This window comes from Rattus rattus, chromosome X (assembly GCF_011064425.1).
Source record: "Rattus rattus isolate New Zealand chromosome X, Rrattus_CSIRO_v1, whole genome shotgun sequence".
Taxonomy (NCBI): Eukaryota; Metazoa; Chordata; class Mammalia; order Rodentia; family Muridae; genus Rattus; species Rattus rattus.
In genome coordinates this window covers 42,756,697-42,778,600 of record NC_046172.1, presented here as the reverse complement: position 1 = coordinate 42,778,600, position 21,904 = coordinate 42,756,697, and the positions used below count along the sequence as shown (strand labels likewise).

Here is a 21,904-nt window from a genome sequence, read left to right as displayed (position 1 = left end):
TATGTCGAGAAAACATGAAATGATTGGTTTTTCAGTAGGGATACATTAGAAGAAATATGATATTGGGTAAAGAAATCAAGAGTTACCTGTAAATGGTTCATATTCCAATATTAAGATTCAAAAATGTGACATATCTTTATGAATAATAAATTATAATTTTCTTTCTATTTTATGAAATTCTCTTTCCCAACTTTATTATGGCATAATTTAGAATATTTCTACATTATTTATCATGTGAAATGTCAATGTTCTAAGTTAAAATATGATCTACTTAAAAATGTTTGAGGGACAATGCTAGTTATTGTCCTATTGCTGTGAGGAGACACTGTAACAAAGACAAATTATAAAAACAATCATTTAATTGAAGGTTTGTCCACAGTTTCAAATAGTTAATAAATGATCTTCATAGGAGTAAAGTTAGGAGTCAGGGAATGATAGAAACCAGGCATAATGCTGGAATGGCTGAGAGCTCATATCTGACCTGTAAGTTTCAGGGAAGAGACAGAAAGAGACCTAGCCTGGCATGTGCTTTTGAAGCCTCAAAGCCCACTCTAACTGACACAGTTCCTCCAAAATGTACTCTACATCAAATCCAACAAGATCACAGTTCCTAATCCTTTCTCAACAGTTTCACTTACACAGGAATAATCATTCAAAGATATGAGCTTATTAAAGGGGCTTTTTTCATCACTACAGGTAAAAAGAATCACAGTTAATTCTTATGGATTTGAGGTAACAAAAATATCTCAAATGGAATGAATTTTATAGTACATTGTAGAGTAATTTATATTTTTGTGTGTGTGTGTGTGTATGTCTTTGTTTCAGGCCAGACCTCTTTGATTGGAATAGCGTGGTTTCCCAGCAGTCAGCCACCCAAAGACTGGAACATGCCTTCAACATTGCCAAATGTCAGTTAGGCATAGAAAAACTTCTTGATCCTGAAGGTTGGTAGATATTTAGACTGCCTTAATTTTTACTACAGTTTATCTTTACTTCTTGTTTGTTTTCTCATACAGACTTCACTTTTCCATATAGTAATCACAAAATGTAAAAATACATGCAGAATAAGACCTTGTCTCAACAGTAACAAAATATAGAAAGCCATGGAGCAATATTTTCCTGTGTTCTGATAATACGAAAAATGCTGTTGTCTATTCGAGATTGTAAGTTGACAGATAATTGTAGTTCTCAATGTACAAAATTTTTAAACTGAAGTGTGAAACTTTCTAAGGGCACAAAAGAAAACAAAAACAAAATTCTGACACGGTATGTACCTCATGGATGGAGCATAACATATTAGAGAGCACTGATTCCAATTAATTACAAATAGTTAATTATTCAACCAAAGATTTGGTAGATAAGTCAACCATAATTAATTAGTTACTCTTGCCAAATTTGTTCATTTGCTTTATAAAATGCAATGTGATTTAATATTTAAATCATTGTACACACACACACACACACACACACACACACACAAAACACACACACCTGTACTGCTGTTATAACATTGAGGAGGTCCTCATTTTGAAGGTTATTTCTTTTTGTCTTCATTAACTGGCAGAGAATAGAGAAACTTGTATCTTTTTGTTATATTACTCTTAACTAAGTTTCATCTTTATTACCAACCCTACAAATCCAAATCTGGACAATGGATTTACTCAGTGAGACACATTCACATTGTACCAAATTTGTGAAATTAGTCTGTTATCTCTCTGCTGACACCTTACTATACTACTAGAACTTTGAGTGCAAAATTTGTGGGATCTGAAATAAAACAGGAAACTATTGGGTGGGCAGAAAGTGAAGAATAGTAAAAACAGATAGATAAATGATCTTTGAAATATTAAATATTTTTGTCTTTTTAAAATTTATTTACTTATTCAATTTACAACCAAATATCAACCCTGCTTTTCTCTCAGTACCCCATTACAAAAGTCCTCTACCCCTTCCACATTCTCCTTCTCTTTTGAACAGACACCTCTGTGTGTCACTATACATGAGCAAACCTATTTTAGAAAGCAAAGAAGTTCAATGTTAGAACTTAGTATATGATGATATTAGGTAATTTCTACAGTTAATTTCATTGGCCAATAACTGAACAATTCAAAGAATAGACAGAACAATAAGAAAATGCAAAATAAACCATCTTGGATGATATAATCTAATAAAGAGTAAAGATGCTCCATAGGTAGATAGAATAGTTTGTTGGCCTCAAATTACTGGTCTGCCACTAAAAATAAAAAACAGTAAATGTTAGGGAAGTATGTAGATTTTATATTGTAATTGGCCCCATGATAGTCTATGAATTGATGCAGACTGTTAAGATTTATCAACTACTCTATGCCTCTGCTGAAGGCAGTTGACAGTTGTGGCAGTTAATGAGAATAGTGGTTGGGCTGATAAATTGAAATCAGCCTTAGTACATACCCTAGGAATGCTGAATATAGGATTCCCTTTGCCCAATAACAAGCTTTCTGTATAGCTTAACCAAAGTACTTCTATTTAGGACATGGTCAGGCTCACACCAATTTTTTTTTGGAGGGGGAGAATTTTGGACTAAATAAATGGTGTTCTCTAATTAGCTAAAGGTGGGGGCAGAGAGAAAAAATAACCAAAGGGAGGATTCATTAGGACTAGGTAGTTCTTTGGGTACTATTATTGCTGGTTGAAGTTATGTGGTTACATTAAACAAGATGGAGGCCAAGTCACAAGACTGCTTCCCTCTTGATGAGGTCATAATCTAAGGTAGTGTCAAAGCAGATGGTTACATTTTCTGACAGTGAACTCAACTCCCTGATAATGTGAGCCCTTTACTTGTCAGGCACAGAGTTCTGTAGAATTCATACATCTTACCGATTAAACTCAGACATGTATAGGCTTTAACCAAAAGCAGAAAATTTTGTTACTTAGAAAGGATAAAGTTAAAAACCTGTTGTCTTATTTATGTGGGTGACAGGATAGGGGCCCCAATTAGCAAAATAAGTAAACAGAGGAAGAAATTCATAGTCTTAGCTCAGAAGAGCAGAGTAGCTACATTCAGTTTCAGGATTTTGTCAAATAGCTTCTATGGTGAAGGATAGAAGAAAAATATCATTCAATTCTGGTTCAAAACAATCATTGGCCCCTCAAATACTGAAAATAAAGAAAGTGTCAGTATAAGATATACAAGAAATTATCCAAGAGTTCATCTGTCTCTACGCAGAGAACAATTTTACAAATTTCCCTAAAAATTCCCCTCCTTTAGGCACCTAGATCAGTTTCACCATGAACAGTAACAGTGTGAGATAACATTAATATGGAGTCTGGGTCTTAGGCTATTAGTACAGTTTGTAGTTGTGCTCACTTCTCTCTGGCTACTGAACAGTTAAACAGGCTTCTTAGGGTACAAAGACAGAGGTAGGTCTTAGGGAACCCTGTTTGTTAGAGAGAAGACAATAAAATTAACACTGTATGCAAGGAAGGAGGAAAGGTGTACGCAATTTATCTATTTAATTTCCTGTCCCATTATCATTTGCCCTGATTTTTGATCTGAAATTTTTGGTGATCCCCAAGAGAAATCACCAATGAGAAACAAAATGATAAGTAACATGACTCAGTCTATTGGTTTTGATTGGGTTCATTTCCTCTGGCAGTTAAAGAAGTAAAAAATAAGAAAGTATCAAGAACAACATTCAGGATCAGAAAGATCTCAAAAGTAGCAAACACAAGCAGTAGTTTAAGAAAAGCTTTTTCTCAGGGATGAGGACAACAAGTATGCAGGAAGAACACAGAGAAAATGATCCTCTGCAAAGCACAGGGCAATGTCAGAAAGCTTGAAACCCAGTCATATTTCAAGGGTGGCATTTGATAAACAGTTTTCCTCCTATAATTCAGTGTTGGTCAGATTTTAGACAGGATGTTTGACTGAGTAGCATATGTTGTATGCATGTCCTAATCTAGCCTTGAACTTATAGAGTCAGTCCACCAGAAAGAGGCTTGCTGGCAGGAAACAAAGACAGTTGTTTTGAGCTCTTAGTCTTTTAGCTCAAGATGGGAGGGTGAAGGAGAAGCCATTTTGTGAATTTGCTATTTTATTATTATCTTGTCTTGGCTTCTTCACATATCTGTCTACCTACAGGGAGTGTCTATAATACCAAGTCTCTCAAACCAAACTTGGTTTAATGCTTAATGCTATTATAGTCTTGAGAATACTAACTGCTCTTAACTGCTTCTACCTGACAAAGGGTAGATAGACAACATGAAGATCAAGACAGCACCACCAGAGAACTATTGTTCTAAGGGGCATTGATAAATATTAACAGATGACAAGGATGCATAATGGGGAACAAAAATGAGAACACATTTCTGATTTAGACATGGCCTCTATCCCTATCTGTCTTCCTACCAGGGAGTCTGTCTGACTCCTAATATCTCATTTTTGGACTTTACTTACACTATCTCCTCACCTATCTTCTCTGTGTCTCCCGCACAAATTCATAACTTTTCCTTTATTTTCACTTGTTTTTAACTATTGGATACAACCTATGCCTCAAACCAGGATTAGATATGAATTACTAATATGTAAACTGAAAGCATCAAATTATAAGTCAAGTCAAAATTTATTTCATTTGGCCATATAAGGAAGATAGAACACTATTTGTACTTTCAGTGTTTAACTTCGGGTTCCTGAACTGATATTAAGGTTTAAAAAGAGAGTCTAGCATGTAGACATGTACATTGAGTGCTATTCAAAATGTGGTCCAATCCTTCAGGACTGTGCATTATTTATCCTATAAGGTATATTAACAAATTGTTAAGATTGTATGACATCTCATTCACAAAAAAAGGAGCCCTTCTTTTGGGTCATTTTTCTTCTTTCAGCATGAGATTCCTAGAGAAATTCTCTTTTCTGGCAACCCATTATTTCAATAGTTGGATTGTCAAAATGAGGCAAGAATAGCTTTTCAGACAATTTTCCTTTCATCCATGCCTGTAACACATTTAGTGCTTCCAGATATCCATGGAAATTGTATCTTCTACTGGGGTCTAAAGTACCTATGAGGTGCTGTATGCTAATAGAAAAATCAAATATGTTCTTCAACTGCCATCAACTGTCAATAGGTGTTGTTTACAGACTGGAACTTTTGATCTACCATCAATATATACTAAATTATTACATGGTTTGTATTGTACAGGTATTGTCCCCCAAAAAGCAGCAACTCTGAGTTCATGAGTACAGTGATCTTCACAAATCCTCATTTCACTATTTTTCTCCAGTCCTCCTTGTCTTCTGACAGGGACAATTTAACCAACCTCTTTTTATGGCAAGTGGGTGTTCATGTAACTGAAAATCTTGTATATGGTAAGAAGAAATAGTAAAGACTTTTAAATGGAAGTCGAATGATTATAGAAAAATCTTCCCTAGAGACTCAATAATTAAGGATTAGTATCAAGAGTATATATGAGATCCTTCTAAACACAGTAAAGTTTGGGTAGCTGGGATTGCCCTTCCTAGAAATGAAAATACCTTGACTTTGTTAGTTAACAAGAAAGCATATCAAAGCTGAATCATTATTTCTCTGTTAATGAGAAGTGAACATGTATATTATTGTGAGATTTTATTAGAGCTGAAATAATGTCAACCCTATTTTCTAACAAAATTTTGCTTAATAAATTTGACAGGACCTGTAAACATCACTGATAAATTAAGTATCTTCAGTACTAGAGACTGAGGTGGAAAACACAATAGTTTCTTCCTAACCTTTTCATTAGGACAGTTTAAAGATTGCTGGGAAAATATTGAAATGGTAAAGTGGTAAAATGTAGAACATGAGAAAAAAACACTGGTTCCCTCCCGCTTTCCTTCATAGGCTATTCTGAGATGGAAGCACTCTAGTTCACTCCTACATTCTCCTGTAAGAAAGATCAAAATCACATGATATCAATCTTTAGGCAGATACTAGCTGTAGCCATTCCTCCTTTGTAAGACAGAATAAGTTTGACAGTAGAGTACCTCATTCCTATACTACTTCATAGTACAGATTAAGGTATGAAAACATTCATTCTCTGAGACAGGTAGTATTTCCACATAAGGATTCTAAGTAAGAGAGATGAAGATGGAGTGTCACTCCATCATCCCTATCCTCCTCATTAGGACTGGTCGATAAGATTGAAGACACACTAATTACCCCTAACAATGTTCACAAGATTCATTAAATTCATCAAATCTATGAGGCTTAAGCAAGCGCTCATCTAGATATTTTAGAAAGTAAGACAGAACAAACTTTAGGAACAGTATGTGATCATATCAAATAATTTCTTTTGTTAAACTCTTTTTAATATAACTGAAAGATTCAAACACAGATACAAAAATAAGTGAAAATAAAATAAACCACATTGGATGATATTATCCAAGGTAGAGAAAAGACCCTTCATGTGTACATAGAAAAGTTTATTGCTGGCCTCACATGACTGGTCTGCCAATGAAAAGAGAAAACAGTATATATTGGGCAAGTATATAGATATTTATATCATTGCCCCCATGGTGTTCTATCAATTGATGTAGGCTGTTTAAATACATCAACAACTACATTTCTCTGCCCAAGGCAGTTGACTGTTGGGGGGCAGTTAATGGAGGCTGCAGTTTCTATGATAAACAGAGATCATCCTTCATACATCCACTAGGAATGCTGTATATAGGATTCCTTTTGCCCAATAACACGTTTTCAGTTTATCTTGCCAGAATCCTTCTATTTAGGACATTCTCAATAACACACCAATTTTGTTGAACTTATTTTGGACCTAACCAATGTATATTGTTGTCTAATTCATCATAGGCCAAGAGAATGGTAGCCAGAGGGAGGACTAATTAGGACTAGGAACTTCTTTGGGTACTCTTACAGTTGGTGGGTGTTATGTGGTTTCATTAAACAAGATGGAGACTAAATTAGAAGACTGCTTCCATATGGATAGGGCAATAATCCAAGATGGTAACAAAGTAGATGGTTACATTTTGCTGACAATGATCCCAACTCCCTGATAATCTGAGACCATCACATTATCAGTCCCAGATCTCTGTGGGATTCATACATCTTCCCTATTAAATACAGACATTTAGAAGTATTTTTATGAGCAGAGATTTTGGTAGTTAGAATTGACAAAGGTGAAAGCATTTTGTATGGCTGCAGTGGGCAACTGGATAGGGCCCCTCTTAGTAAAATATATAAACAGAAGAAGGATTTCATACGCTTATTTCAGAGGAGTAGAGTAGCTGTAATCAATTTCAGTATTTTCCAAAACTTTTAGGGTGAGGGAGATAAGAAAACTATCATTCAATTCTATTTCAAAACAGTAGTTGAACTCTCTCACATAGAACATTGAGGAAATGTCAGGGTAAGTTATACAGGAACTTACCCCACAGTCTGTCTGTGTCTACACAGAGAGTAGTTTTACAAATTTCCTTCAGAATACTACTTCTTTAGGCTCCTGGATCAATTTCAACACATGAACAGTGTGTAGTCACTATACTCTGGAGTCTATGCCTTAGATTAATATTGTTTGAAGTTGTGTTCACTGGTCTCTGGATACTGAACAGTTAAATTTGCTTTCTAGGGTACAAAGACAGAGGTGTATCTGGAGAGACCTTCTTTGGTAGAGAGAAGGAAATAAAATTAACCCACTGCCAGGATGGAGGAAAGGTGTAGGCAACTTACCTGTCACATTTCCTGTCACCTTAAGCATTGGCCTGATTTGTGGTTTGATGAGTTTGGTGATCCTCAGGAGAAATTCCCAATGAGAATGAAAATGACCCAGAACATGAGTCAGGCTAATGGACTTGATTTCAGTTTGTTTTCTCTCTCAGTTGAAGAATATTAAGATAAGAAGTCTTTAAGCACAAAATGCAGCAGCAGAGACATCTCAAAAGTAACAAATACAAACAGTAGTTAGAGAAAGTCTCTTTTCTAGGGATGAAGATCATATTTATGCAGGATGTACATAGAGAAAATTACCCTCTGTAAATTACAGGGGAGACATAGAAAGCTGGAAATCAAGTCACATAGCAAGGGTTGACATTTGACAAACTCTAGGAGTTTTTCTACCTCATTTAGCATTGGACGATTTTTAGACAGGGAGGATGATTGGCTGAGTATCATTTGTTGAACACATGTCCTGCTCTAGCCCTGAACATATAGAGTCAGTCCATCAGCAGGAAGCTTGCTACAGGAAAGGAAGACAGTTATTTGAGGCTCTTATACTTTTATATCAAGTCAGGAGGTCAAAGAAGAAGCCATTTCATTAGTTTGTCACATTCATTATATTGTCATGACTTCTCTACCTATCTGTCACCCTAATACCTAGCCTCTCAGACCAAAAATGGAAGTCACATTTACTGCAGTTATGGGCTTGAGAATACTGACTGCTCTTAACTGCTTCCACCTAGCAAATACATAGAGGATCAGAGGTTCAACAGTCAGGATCACTTGAGGAGTACTGATCTATGGTAAATCTTAACTGATGGCGAAGTTACAGAATAGGAGACAGCAATAAGACCAGCTTTCTGACGTAGGCATGGCCTCTTTCTCTATCTCTCTGCCTTCCAGGGAATCTCTCTAACGCTTAGTCTCTCAATTTGGTACTTGACCTACCCATCTCTACTCCACTTTCTCATGTATCTCCTTTGTGTCCCCCTCACAACTTCATATCTTTCCCTATTTTTCAGTTGTTTTTGAACTACTAGACTCAGCCTGGGTTTCAAACCAGGATTAGACATCAACTCAACATGTACACTAAAAGCATAAATTTAACAGTAGAAAGGAAAAAAATTTTATTACTATGGCCACCTTAGGAAGAAGGAAATACACCAACTGAAGTTCCAGCACTAATCTTTGGATTCCTGAACTGATATTAAGGTTTAAAAAGAGAGTGTATATATGTACACACACACGTATGTGTGTGTGTGTGTGTGTGTATGTGTGTGTGTATGTGTATGTGTATATGTATATGTGTATGTAAATATGAGTCCTGTTCAAAATATAGTAAAGTCCTCTAGGACTGTGTTTTATTCATCCTGTGAATTTCATCTTGAAAATTTGTTAGGAATATATGAAATCCTGTTCAGAGAAATAGGTTCTCCTGTGTTTGCGACATTTCTCAGCATGAGATTCCTAGAGAAATTCCCATTACTTGGAGCCCATCCTTTAAAAATATTTGAATTGTCAAAATAAGACAGTAATGTCATTTTTGAGCATTTTCATTTCATCTAGGTCTGCTACACACTTAGTGCTCCAACATGTGCATGGAAATTATATCATCTACTAGAGATTAAAGTTCATATGAAGTGCTACTTCCTTAAAGAAAATCTACAATCAACTCCAACCACCATCAACTGTCAATAGCACTTGGCTACCTAACATTACTGACATCATCCACAGTATAGATCATGTTAGGTCAATATGGATTGTGAGTGGTAGACATTGACTCACTAAAATCCTCTTCCATGGCTTTCTATGAACTATACTCATTCTTTCTCTCCTATCCTATTCAATTCACTGTTGGAGAATCTGATTTCTGAAAGACAGACATCAACACCCTCAAGCCTCTTATTTAGGACAGAATGAGATTGAAGGCTGACTAGATCCCTGCTACCTTATCCACAGGACTCATTAAAATTGAGACAACCACAAACATAAGGGAGATTAAGTAGCTTTCACTTAGACATTTTAGAAAGTAATGGAGAACAAATTTTCAAGAAGTATTTGATCATATTAAATTTCTTTTGTTAATCTATTTTGGCTAAAACTGAAAGATTCAAACAAAAGACAGAACAATAATAAAAAAAAGAAAATACATGAACTTTTATGATATTATCCAAGGTAGAGTGAAAACACTACATGGGTGGATAGAAAAGTTTATTGGTGTCTTCAAACTAATAGAAAAAATAGAAATCAGTAACTGTGGTGTAAGTATGTAGAGCTTATACTGTAGTGACCCCTGTGGTGTTCTATGACTTGATTCAAGCTATTAAGATCAATCAACAACTCCATGCCTCTCCCTAAGGCAGTTGACTGTTGGGGCAGTTAATGGAGATAATGGTTTTCCTGATGAACAGAAATCAGTGTGTTAGTACATCCCCTAAGAATGCTGAATATAGGATTCCCTCTGCCCACTAAAAATCTTTCTTTTTCCTTTAGTTAGAGTACTTAAATTTAGGACATTCTCAAGATCATACAAATTTTAGGAGCCTACTTTGGACCAAACTAACATCTGGTTTTACCTAATTAATCAGTGGGGAGTGATAGAGATAGATAGATAAATAGATAGATAGATAGATAGATAGACTTTTGTTACTTAGAATTTATAAACATAAAAGACTTTTATATTACCTAATTGTGTAGGGTTTCCACATAGTAAACTAAAGAAATAAAGGAAGCATTTCATAGTCTTAGACCAGAGGAGTAGATTAGCTATAATTAGTTGTCAGTATTGTCAAAAAGCTTCTAGGGTGAGAAAGAGAAGAAAACTATCATTCAGTTCTATTTTGAAACTGTAGATGGCCTTTCTCTCATTGAATATTGAGAAGAGTCAGGATAAGGTATACAGGAACATATGCCACAGTCTGTCTTCACACAGAGAGCAATTTTATAAATTTCCCTAAAAATATCTCTCCTTTAGGCACCTGGATCATATTTCCCCAAGAACAGAATGAAGTCACAATACTATGGAGCCAGGCCTTAGATTATTAGTTCAAAGTTGTGTTCAGTGGTCTTTAGTTACCAAACAGTTTAACTGTCTTCCTACAGTATAAAAACAGAGGTGGGCTGAGAAAACCTCCTTGGTTAAAGAGAAGCAAATAAATGTAACCCTCTGTGCCAGGATGAAGGAAGGGTTTAGGCACCATATCTGTCAAATTGCCTGTTCTTTCAGGGTTTAGTCTGATTATGTGATCTGTTAAGTTTTATGATCCCCAAGAGTAATCCCAGATGAGAACCAAAATGACGCAGGACATGACTTAGGCTCTGGGGCTTGATTTGGTTCATTTTCTCTGCCAGTTAAAGAAATAAAAAGACAAGAAATATTTCAAGCACAACTTGAGACATAATAAAAGCAGCAAACAGACAAAGTAGTTTAAGAAAAGGTGTTTTGTGGGATGAGCTCCACACTCATCCATTATGTATACAAAATGACCCTCTGAGAACTCAAGGGAAGACTCAGAAACCTGTAAATCCAGTCATATCTCAAGAGCTGCAATTTGAAAAACTCTAAGAGTTTTCTGCCCTTTATTTAGGGTTGATCAGTTTTAAGACAGATATGATGGTTGACTGAGTAGTATCTGTGGTAGTTTTGTACCAGTATAGCTGTGAATGTATCGAGTCAGTCCATCAGCAGGAGACTTGCTGTCAGGAAACAAAGATGGTTATTTTGATCTCTTACCTTTTATTTCAAATCGGGATGTTGAAGGAGAAGTCATTTTGTCAGCTTGCCATATTTATCACCTATCTTGTCTTCTTTGCCTATCTGTGTACCTATAGGGAGTCTCTCTAATACCTAGTCTCTCTGAACAAATGTGGAGGTCACATTTACTGCTATTTTTGGCTAGAGAATACTAGATGCCCTTAATTGCTTCCACATGATAAACAGTAGATGACCAGAGATTCAACAGTTAGGATTACTTGAGGAGTGTTGATCTCTGGGGACTTGATAAATCTTAACTAATGGCCAAGATTCAGAATAGGAGATGACAATGAGACTACCTTTCTGACATAGGCATGGTCTCTTTCCCTATATGTAAGCATACCAGTGAATCTGTCTAACTTCTATTCTCTCAGTATTATACTTTACCTACCCCATCTCTACTCCAACTTCTTGCATATCTCCTCTGTCTCCCCTTCACAACTTCATTCTTTCCCTATTATTTTTGTAGTTTTTGAACCTTTGGCCTCAGCCTGTGCCCAAAACCAGGATTAGACATGACTTGGCAACATATAAAGTGAAGGTATCAAGATATTAGTGGAAAGAAAAAAGTATTTATTTCATACAGCCACATGAAGAACAGGTGTGAATAACAGCTGAACCACCCAAGTTAACTTTTTGGATCCTGAAGTGATATCAAGGTTTAAAAAGAGAGACAAAGGGTATTGACATGTAAGGAGTCCTGTTCGAAATGTACTCCAACCCCTCAATAACTATCCTTTATTCATCCTATAAAATGTCTTTGCAAATTATTAAGATTGTATGAAATCTCATTCTGGTAAACAGGTTTCCCTATGTTTGGGCCATTTTCTTTGAGCATGAGATTCCTAGGGGAATTCTCATTTCTTGGACCCTGTTCTTTCAAAAGTTGGATTGTCAAAATGAGACAACACGTCTATATTTTAGAGCATTTTCATTTCATCCAGACCTGCTACATATTTAGTGCTCTCACAAGTGCATGGAAATTGTATCATCTACTGCAAAATAAAGAACCTACTTGGTGCCACATCCTTATAGAAATTTGACTCTATTCTCCAACCATCATCAACTGTCAGTAGGTCTTAACTACAGACTAGAACTTCTGATCCACCCCCAATACACATTGCATTATTCAATGGTTTATATTGCACAGGAAATGTCCCTGATTAGACAGCTTTCTGAGTTCATGAGTGCAGTGATCTTTTTGAATCCTGATTTCACTGATTCGTTTCAGTCCTCCTTCATCACTGGCAGTTACAATTTATCCAACCTCTCTTTTCTGGAAAATGTGTGTTCTTGGAACTAAAAAACTTGTATATGGCAAAAACAGTCAATCCATTGAAATTGAAGTCCACAGAGTGATAGAAACATCCTTCCCAGAAATAATTAAATAACAATTAGTTTCCAAAGTATAAATGAGACCTTTCTAAACAGAGTATAGTTTGGGTACCTGTGCTTGATCTACCTGGCAATCACAATAAAAGTTATTAACAAAAAATTCTATCAAAGCTGGATCTCTATATGTCTCTCTGTGACAAGTAAACATGTTTATTATTTTTAAGTTTTGTTAATGCTGAAAATAATGTGGTCTCCCATTTTAAACAGATTTTTGCTTAATAACATTGAGAGGACCTGCTGGCAATGAAACACTAAGTCTTTTCAGTACTAGAGACAGAGCTGGAGAACAAAACTACTCTCTCCTAACCTCCTTTAGGGCAGCTTAAATACTGGGAAATGGCGAAATGGCAAAGTGGTAAGATGGAGAACATGAGAGAAAAATACTATATCCCTCCAAGCATCCTCCATAGACTAAATGGAGGTGGAGCAAACTCTAGTTCACTCCTAACCTCTCCTGTAGGAAAGGTCAAGTTAGCATGATATGGATCCACAGGCAGATACTATCTTTCTTTCAACCTTCTTTTTAGGACAGAATGAGTTTGACAGCACAGTACCTCAACCCTATACTCCTCCATAGTATATATAATGGTAGGAAAACATGCATTTTCAGAGACATAATATTCCCACATATGCCACCTATGTAAGACTGATGGAGTTAGTTTCACTAGATCATTGCTATCCTCAATAGGATCTGTGAAGTTTAGAACTACATGGATCAAGGAGATAAGTCCTTTCATGACTTCATAGGACAGACTGTGTTAGAGAGTACACTAATTCACTACTAATATCCTCTGTAGTAGAGCTCAACATGGATTCTGAGAAGTAGACACTGGTTCACACAAACCCTCCTCCATAACACACTTTGAGCTAACCTCTCTCCTTCACTCCTATCCTCTTCAAATCACTGTTAGATAATCTGATTTCGGAAAGACATACACTAGCTCCTATTCTTTAGGACAGAATGATATTGAATGCACACTAGTTCCCTCCTAACCTTCTCCATAGTACTCATTAAACTTGAAATAACCTCAAATATGGGAGAGATATCCTACCACTCACCTAGACAGATTTGAAAGTTATGGAAAACAAATTTTGAAGAACACAGTATTTGTTCATATTAAGTCATTTCTTTTGTTAATTATTTTGCCTATAACAGAAACATTCAAATAAAAAACAGAACAGTAGGAAAAAGCAAAATAAACCACCTTGCATGATATTATTTAAGGTCTAGCAAAGACACTCATTAATAGACAGAAAACTTGATTGGTGGCCTCAAACTAATATCTGCCTCTGAGAATAAAAATACAGTAACTCTTGGGGAAGTATAAGATTTTATATTGTAGTTGCCTCCATGGTGTTCTGTGAATTGATGCAGGCTGTTAAGATTTATCAACAACTCCATTACACTGCCCAAAGCAGTTGACTGTTGGGGTCAGTTAATGGGGGTAGTGATTTCCACAATAAACTGAAATCATCCTTAGTATATCCCATAGGAATTATGAACATAGTATTTCCTTTGATGAATTACAAGCTTTTGGTTTACCTTAGCCAGAGTCCTTCTAATTAGAACAGTCTCAAGAACACATCAATTTGGGGGATTTATATTGTATCCAACCAATGTCTTGTGTTGCCTTATTGACTAGAGGACATTACTATGAAGTCTATGCCTTAGCTTATTAGTATCATTTAAAGTTGTGTTTCCAGATCTGATTACTGTATAACTAAACTGGCTTCCTAGGGTAAAAAGAAGAAGTGGGTCTGAGAAAACCCCCTTCATTAGACAGAAGGAAATAAAATTAACCCCCTATGCCTGGATGAAAGGGGTGTTTTGGTAATTTACTGTCAAATATCCTGTCCTCTTGGGGTTTAGTCTATGATTTGATGAGATTAGTGATCCCCAAGAGAAATCCCCAATGAGAAACAAACTCACACACACACACACACACACACACACACACACACACACACACACACACACACAAAATATAAATTTATATATACCAAAACACTTCCATCCTGGCACAGGGGTTTAATTTTATTTCCTTCTGTCTAATGAAGGGGGTCTTCTCAGACCTACCTCTGCTTTTTTTGCTATATATAGGATATATATATATATATATATATATATATATATAATAGAAAGGGAGGGTGGAGACAGCAAGGATAGAATGATAACAAGCAGGAGGATGCATTAGCACTAGGAAGTTCCTTGAGCACTTTTAGAGGTGATGTTATGTGGTTACACTAAGGAAGATGAAGGCCAAGTCACAAGGATGCTTCCATCTTGATAAAGTGATAATCCAAGATGGTGACAAACAGATAGTTACATTTTGCTTACAGTGATTCCAAATCCATAATGTTAGCCCATCCTCTATCTAGCACAAGTCTTTGTTGGATTCATATATTTTACCTATTAAATACAGATACCTAGAGGTATTTTTAAGTACAGAGATTTTTGATAATTAGAATGGATAAAGACAAAAGCATTTTGTATTGCCTTTCTGGGTAAGTGGGTAGGACCCCACTTAGCAATATAAATAAACAGATAAAGGATTTCATAGTCTTAGCTCAGAGGAGCAGAGTATCTTTAATTAGTTTCAGGATTGTCAAATGCCTTCTAGGATGGGGGAGATAAGAAAACTATCATTCAATTCTATTTCAAAATAGGAGTTGGCCTCTCTTACATTGAACTTTGAGGAAGTGTCAGGATAATTTTACAGAAATTTATCCCACTGACTGTCTCCACACAGAGAACAATTTTACAAATTTTCTTGAAAATAACCCTCCTTTAGGGCACCTGGATCACACTTTATCAGGAGCATATTGAGGCCACATTATTATGAAGTCTACGCCTTAGCTTATTAGTATCATTTAAAGTTGTATTCACTGATCTGGTTACTGAGTAATTAAACTGGCTTCCTAGGGTAAAAAGAAGAGGTGGGTCTGAGAAAATCCCCTTTGTTAGACAGAAGGAAATAAAATTAACCCCCCTGTGCCAGATGGAAGGAGTGTTTTAGTAATTTACTTGTCGAATATCCTGTCTTCTTGGGGTTTGGTCAATGTGATTTGATGAGATTAGTGATCCCCAAGAGAAATCCCCAATGAGAAACAAACTGATACATAGCATTGTGCAGGCTAGTGGTCTTGAGTGGGTTAATTTTCTCTGCCAGTTAAATAAATAAAAGACAAGAAAGATTTCAATCACAACATGAAGCATCAGAGACATATCAAAAGTAGCAAACACAAACAGTAACTTAAGAAAATGTGTTTCCTTAGGATAAGGACCACACTCATGCAGTAAGTTCACCAAGAAAATGACCCTCTGCATAGCAAGATGAGACTCAGTAAACTGCAAACCCAGTCACAGCTCAAGGACTGCCATTTGAAAGCTTTTAGATATTTTCCTCACCCTTTTAAGAGTTGATCAGTTTTAAGATAGATGTGTTGTTTGACTGAGTAGCAACTGTTGTAGTCATATCCTTATCTAGCTTTGAACTTATAAAGGTAGTCTATCAGTAGGAGGCTTGCTGGCAAGAACAAAGATGGTTGTTTTGAGCTCTTATTCTTTTATTTCAAGTCGGGAGGGTGAATTTTGCCACATTTATTACCTTGCTTTGTCTTTTCCACCTATTTGTCTACTACCTACAGGGAATCTCTCTAACAGCTCCCTAATTATCTCTCAGACCAAACTTAGAGGTCACGTTTGTAACCTGTTATCGGCTTGAGGATATTGGCTGCTCTTAACTGCTTCCAACTGATAATAGGTAGATGATCTGAGGTTCAACAGTCAGGGTCACTTGAGTAATTGTGATATAAGGGGGTTTGGTAAATCTTAATTGATGGCAACAATACAGAATAGGAGATAACAACAGACCAGCTTTCTGACCTAGGCATGGCCTCTCTCCCTATCTGCCTTACTACCAGGGAGTCTGTCTAACTCCTAGTCTCCCAGTTTGCGACTTTACCTACCCCATCTCTACTCTGACTTCTCACATTTCTCTTCTGTGTCCCCCTCACAACTTCATATCTTTCCCTATTTTTCAGTTGTCTTTCAATTATTCAACTTACCCTCTTCCCCAAACCAGGTTTAGAAATAAATTTCTAACATATAAACTGGAATCATCAAAGTAACAGTAGAAAGAAAAAATATTTATTTCATATGGCCACACTGGGAAGAAGGAAGAACACCAACTGAAACTCCAGGGTTAACCTTTGGGTTCCTGAACTTGTATCAAGGTATAAAAAGAGAGCCAAGAGTATTGACATGTAAGAAGGAGTTCTAGTCAACATGGATCCATCACTCCCATGACTGTCCTTTATTCACCCTGTAAAGTGTTTTGACAAATTGTTAGGATTATATGAAATCCTGTTCAGGAGAACAGTTTCCCTCTTTTTTGGGTCATTTTTCTTCCCTCAACATGAGTTTCCTACTGAAATTCTCATTTCTTGGTGCCCATTCTTTTAATACTTCAATTGTCAAAATGAGACAGGAGTATATTTTAGAGCATTTTCATTTCTTCCAGCCCTGCTACACATTTAGTGCTCCCACAACTACATGGAAATTGTATCATCTACTGAAGAATAAATAACATCTTTGTGCCACATCCTTATAGAAATTTGACTCTACCCTCCAATCACCATTAACTGTCAATAGGTCTTGGCTACAGCCTATAACTTTTAATCAACTTCCAATACACACGGAACTATTCACTGGTTGATATTTTACATGCTCGTGAGAATGTAGCTTCTTTGAGTTCATGAGTACAGTGATCTTGTCAAATCCAGACATGCTGATTTGCTCAAGTTCTCCTTGACTTTGGCATGAAATTTAGCCTTCAGTCTTATCCTCTAAAATCAGGTTTCTTGATAGAAACATGCTAGTTTGCTCAATCCTTTTACTTAGGTTAGGACAGAATGAAATTAAAGGCATGTTAGCTCCCTCCAAACCTTATCCACAGAACTCATTAAAGTTATGACAACCTCAAATCTCAGAGAGAGAACCTAGCTCTCAGCTAGATATTTTAAAAATGTAAATGGATAAGTAATTTTGGAAGAACTCAGTCTGTGATCTTAAGTCATTTCTTTTGTTAATCATTTTTTGACTATAACTGAAAGGTTTAAAGAGAAGACAAAAATAAGTATAAGTTAAAAAATAAAGCATTGTGGATGATATAATTCAAGGTAGAATTGAGATACTCTATTGGCTGATAGAAAAGTTTATTGGTGGCCTCAAACTACTGATCTGCATCTGAGAGTACAAAACAGTAAGTGTTCGGGTTGTACGTAGAGTATTATATGGTAGTTGCCCACATGGAACTCTGTGAATTGAAGCAGGCTGCCCAGATTTATCAGCAACTCCATGCCTCTGTCCAAGGCAGTTAACTGTTGAGGGCAGTTACTGGAGATAACGGTTTGCCTGATAAACAGAAACCAACCTTAGGAGATTCCCTAGGAATGCCGAAGATAGGATTTTTTCACCCAATAACATAAATGCTATTTACCTGGCCAGAGCCCTATTTAGTACATTTGAAGAACATAGAAGGTTCATAGATCTAAAATGACTCTCAGGAAGTGGTCAGGGAGTATCAGGTAGACAAGGCAGCAGATTAAAAAAATCAGACAGTAGTTTTGGAATAAAATTGATTGATGGGAAAATCCAGCAGAAACAAAAGACCTGCATGCATCTTAGGACAGTCCAAAAAGCAGCTTAGTTCAGAATGGCTAAATTCCTTGGAAGGTAACACATTTGTACCAGTTCTGTAGTTGTGGTACCAGATGAATAAAAAGAAAGAAAGAAAGGAGGATGTGACTACCCCTAAGGGATTAAAGTTTTTATCATAAATAAAACAGAAAAAAAAGCTGAGGCAGAAACATCTGAAAGAGTCCATAGTGGACATGATGGGCCACTTGAGTTGAGCTATGTGAGGTGAGTATGGAGGAGAGAGAAAAATACAGGATCCAGGAGGCCAGGAGGCCAGGAGGCCAACAGTCAAAGGGATCAAAAGGGCAAAGGGCAAAAAGGGTTGCATAATCAAAATGGCTGTCTCATAAGAATCAGTTAATCTGAGGATAGTGAAATCCTAGTTCTAGGAAGGAGAAGTTTAAAGTAGGGGAGGGGTATGCCAGCCAGTAGTAGCCTATAACTGGTTGGAATTTAAGAATGCTGGGAATAACTGATAGACAGTATAAGCTTTGGTATGATAATAGGCACCTCATTTAGCCATTTGTCCTGAGTTTGATGCATAATATATAATGGTATACCATATACATTTCAATGTCAAAATGAAGGTATGAGAAAATAATGCAGAAATTTTTGACTAAAGCAAGACGAAATTGGAGCAGGTAAGACACCAGATGCCGGTACTTAGAGTTTTAGTTTTAAGGATTTATATAGTTCTACCCCATCCAGCTTTACTACCTTACTTCTATGGAGAACAAATTTATTTTTCAGCATTTTCCAGGAAATTATATCAATTATTTTTGAAAAAGTAGGTTGAAAATACTTGCTTGATTTGTTATTCACAAAAGACAGAACAACATATTTTAGAACTGAATACTTAAAAGGTTCTTTTCAGTGAATCTATTTAAACTGAATTAATATAATTATCTCACATCCTATAAAATAAGTGCTTCTAAAGCTTTATAAGACTAATTGACCAAATATTGGTTATTTTAGGTTATATGTGACCATACCAGGTTTTCTCTATAGAATTGTTTTCATTGTATATCTATCATGTCTCTTGAATTAATAAAACATTTTATGTCTATGGGTATATATACTATTGGAGGCTTGAAGCTAATATATGCCAAATATTTATTTAAATCTAGAACATATGCCTTTTAATTGGTTGATTTGTAAGTTAAAACGTCATTGAAACATTGGAGGTTCTCACAAATGCCTGTATAAATTTTGACATACTTTGGCCTTAACTGGTGTTTTGAGACCTGAGGTTTGTTTTTCAGTGGAACTGCTTTTAAAAATAAGTAACAGTATACATTTGCATAAGCAATTTCATGAGCTGTTTCCAGTGTGTTTAAATGTTAACATATGCAAAATAAGTATATCTAGCATGCCATTATTTAATAATTTATGCATTTTGCTCACAGATGAAAAAGGTTTGTATTCTTTAAAATATATCCTGTTGTGAACCTTACAATTCACTTCCTGTCATGATTTTTCTATAATATTTACATAGCAATGGTCCATGGATGTTACATACATTCTTTCTGTTTCTAATTTTCAAAAAATTGTTTTGTTTGTCAACCCAGAAACAACTGACTGTACTAAGAGAATGCTTTATCAGCATTTCCTTGTGAATAACAAAGTAAAGATGTTATTTTTAAAGGAATAAAAAAAATACCCTGGGGATAAAAAATGCTGTGTTAGAAAACTCTTGTGCAATATTATAGAAGATATTTCTATTTAAGCTGCGCAATATGACATCGCATGCTCCTCCTTATTTACCAGGGGAACTCTCAGATACAAAACAACAAAGTGACATTACTGTTAAATTTGGATGTCAATAAGAACAAACACAGAAGGCCTTGGGAATAATTTTCCTATCCTTAAAATAACATTTACAAACCAATTAGAGTTTATTTTTAATCAACTTCATTTTGACTTCAGGAGGATGATAAGGCAGATTCTATTTTCAGCGTGTTAATTCCATTGTCACTCTGACTTGTTTTAAAACGTTTTCTTTTCCAAGAATTGTCTCTATATTACAGTTTTACTACTGAAGTGAAGGATTTCAGGCTTACCCTTGCATGACATGAATTTGTTTCTTTAAAAAGTATTCAAAGAAGAAATATAGCATTAAGTATCAAATCAGAAATGTGACTTGTTAACAACTATTTGAGCAAGAGCCCATTTTATTTTGTTCTATCCTTGTTCATGCCATAACATTTTTATAATGTCATAACAAAAAGTTAAAAGTAATTAATGCATAGTAAAATTCAAAGAAATATACACAAAAAGATTTCTAATTAGAACAATTAGAGTCATATAACTATGAAGTTTCTGTTAATGTAGAAAATTTTGTATACAGATGATAGCAATATTTTTCCTTGCATAATATAGAATAGTGGAATTTGTTACTGTAAAAATGTCAAAACTTTCACAGTCAAACTCTGTATCAGAAATATTTCTAATTTTTCAGTATTCAAAAAGTATGTAATATGCATATAAAACTATAGCAATGACCTTAAAGATGACAACCTAAAAACACTGAGCTTTGCTTTCTTTTTTCCCATGATTTATTTAAATGACTAGTCTTGCCCGATATTATTTAGTGATACTATAAATAATAATTGTATAAATCTAAAATTGAAGGGTTTTTTTTTTTGTAGGAAATACTAATTACTTCCCACCATTCATCTGGCAATGACTTTCCTTTAGGGTAACTTTAAGAAAAACATTAAAAATCAGAGAAGGAATGGATTGGGAAAGGGAAGTGGAAGGAGGGACTGGAAGGAGAGAAGGTAGGGGACACTGCATTTGGGATGTAAATTAATTAATTAGTTAATGTAAAAAGGATTAAAGAAATATCACTGTTAAAATGGTTGATTTTTTTTCAAAAATATCATTTAAAACAAATATCATTTAATGGTGCTAAGTATAACAATAACAGATTTATTTTTTAATAATAATCTTTATTGTGTCAGAATTGAAATGAACAAATTGAGATACATGAAATTTTCATGAGCATATCTCATTTGCTTTACAATAAATTTAACACAATCTTTTAGAAAGAGAATTTGGAGAATTTCATGTAAACGGTGTAAATTTAAATATACACATCTTTTGCATTACTTACAACAGAAATGAGAGTGGATGAATAATGAGACTTTAGAAAAACTGATAGGTGATGTAGAAATCAAGAGAAATGTGATTAATATTCTTATCCTGCACATATCTGGAACAACTGGACCAAGTGGAAAAATCTTGACTATATTTAACTTTTATCATGAAAATTAATTTTTTCACAATTATATTTTTCATAGCCAAACATATTGCATAGCTAACCTTGACTATTCACTGCCATGTTAGTGCAATTGAACTAAAGCAGAATATATA

General features: G+C 35.4%; 1 protein-coding gene across 1 annotated transcript in view; it reads left to right on the top strand.

Annotated features, from left to right (window-relative positions):
• LOC116887853 (dystrophin-like) overlaps nucleotides 1-21,904 on the top strand; it is a 569,231-nt gene that overhangs the window by 334,311 nt on the left and 213,016 nt on the right. Inside the window, 1 exon segment of the mRNA XM_032889357.1 lies at nucleotides 826-944. Coding sequence (XP_032745248.1) covers nucleotides 826-944 — 119 coding nt within the window.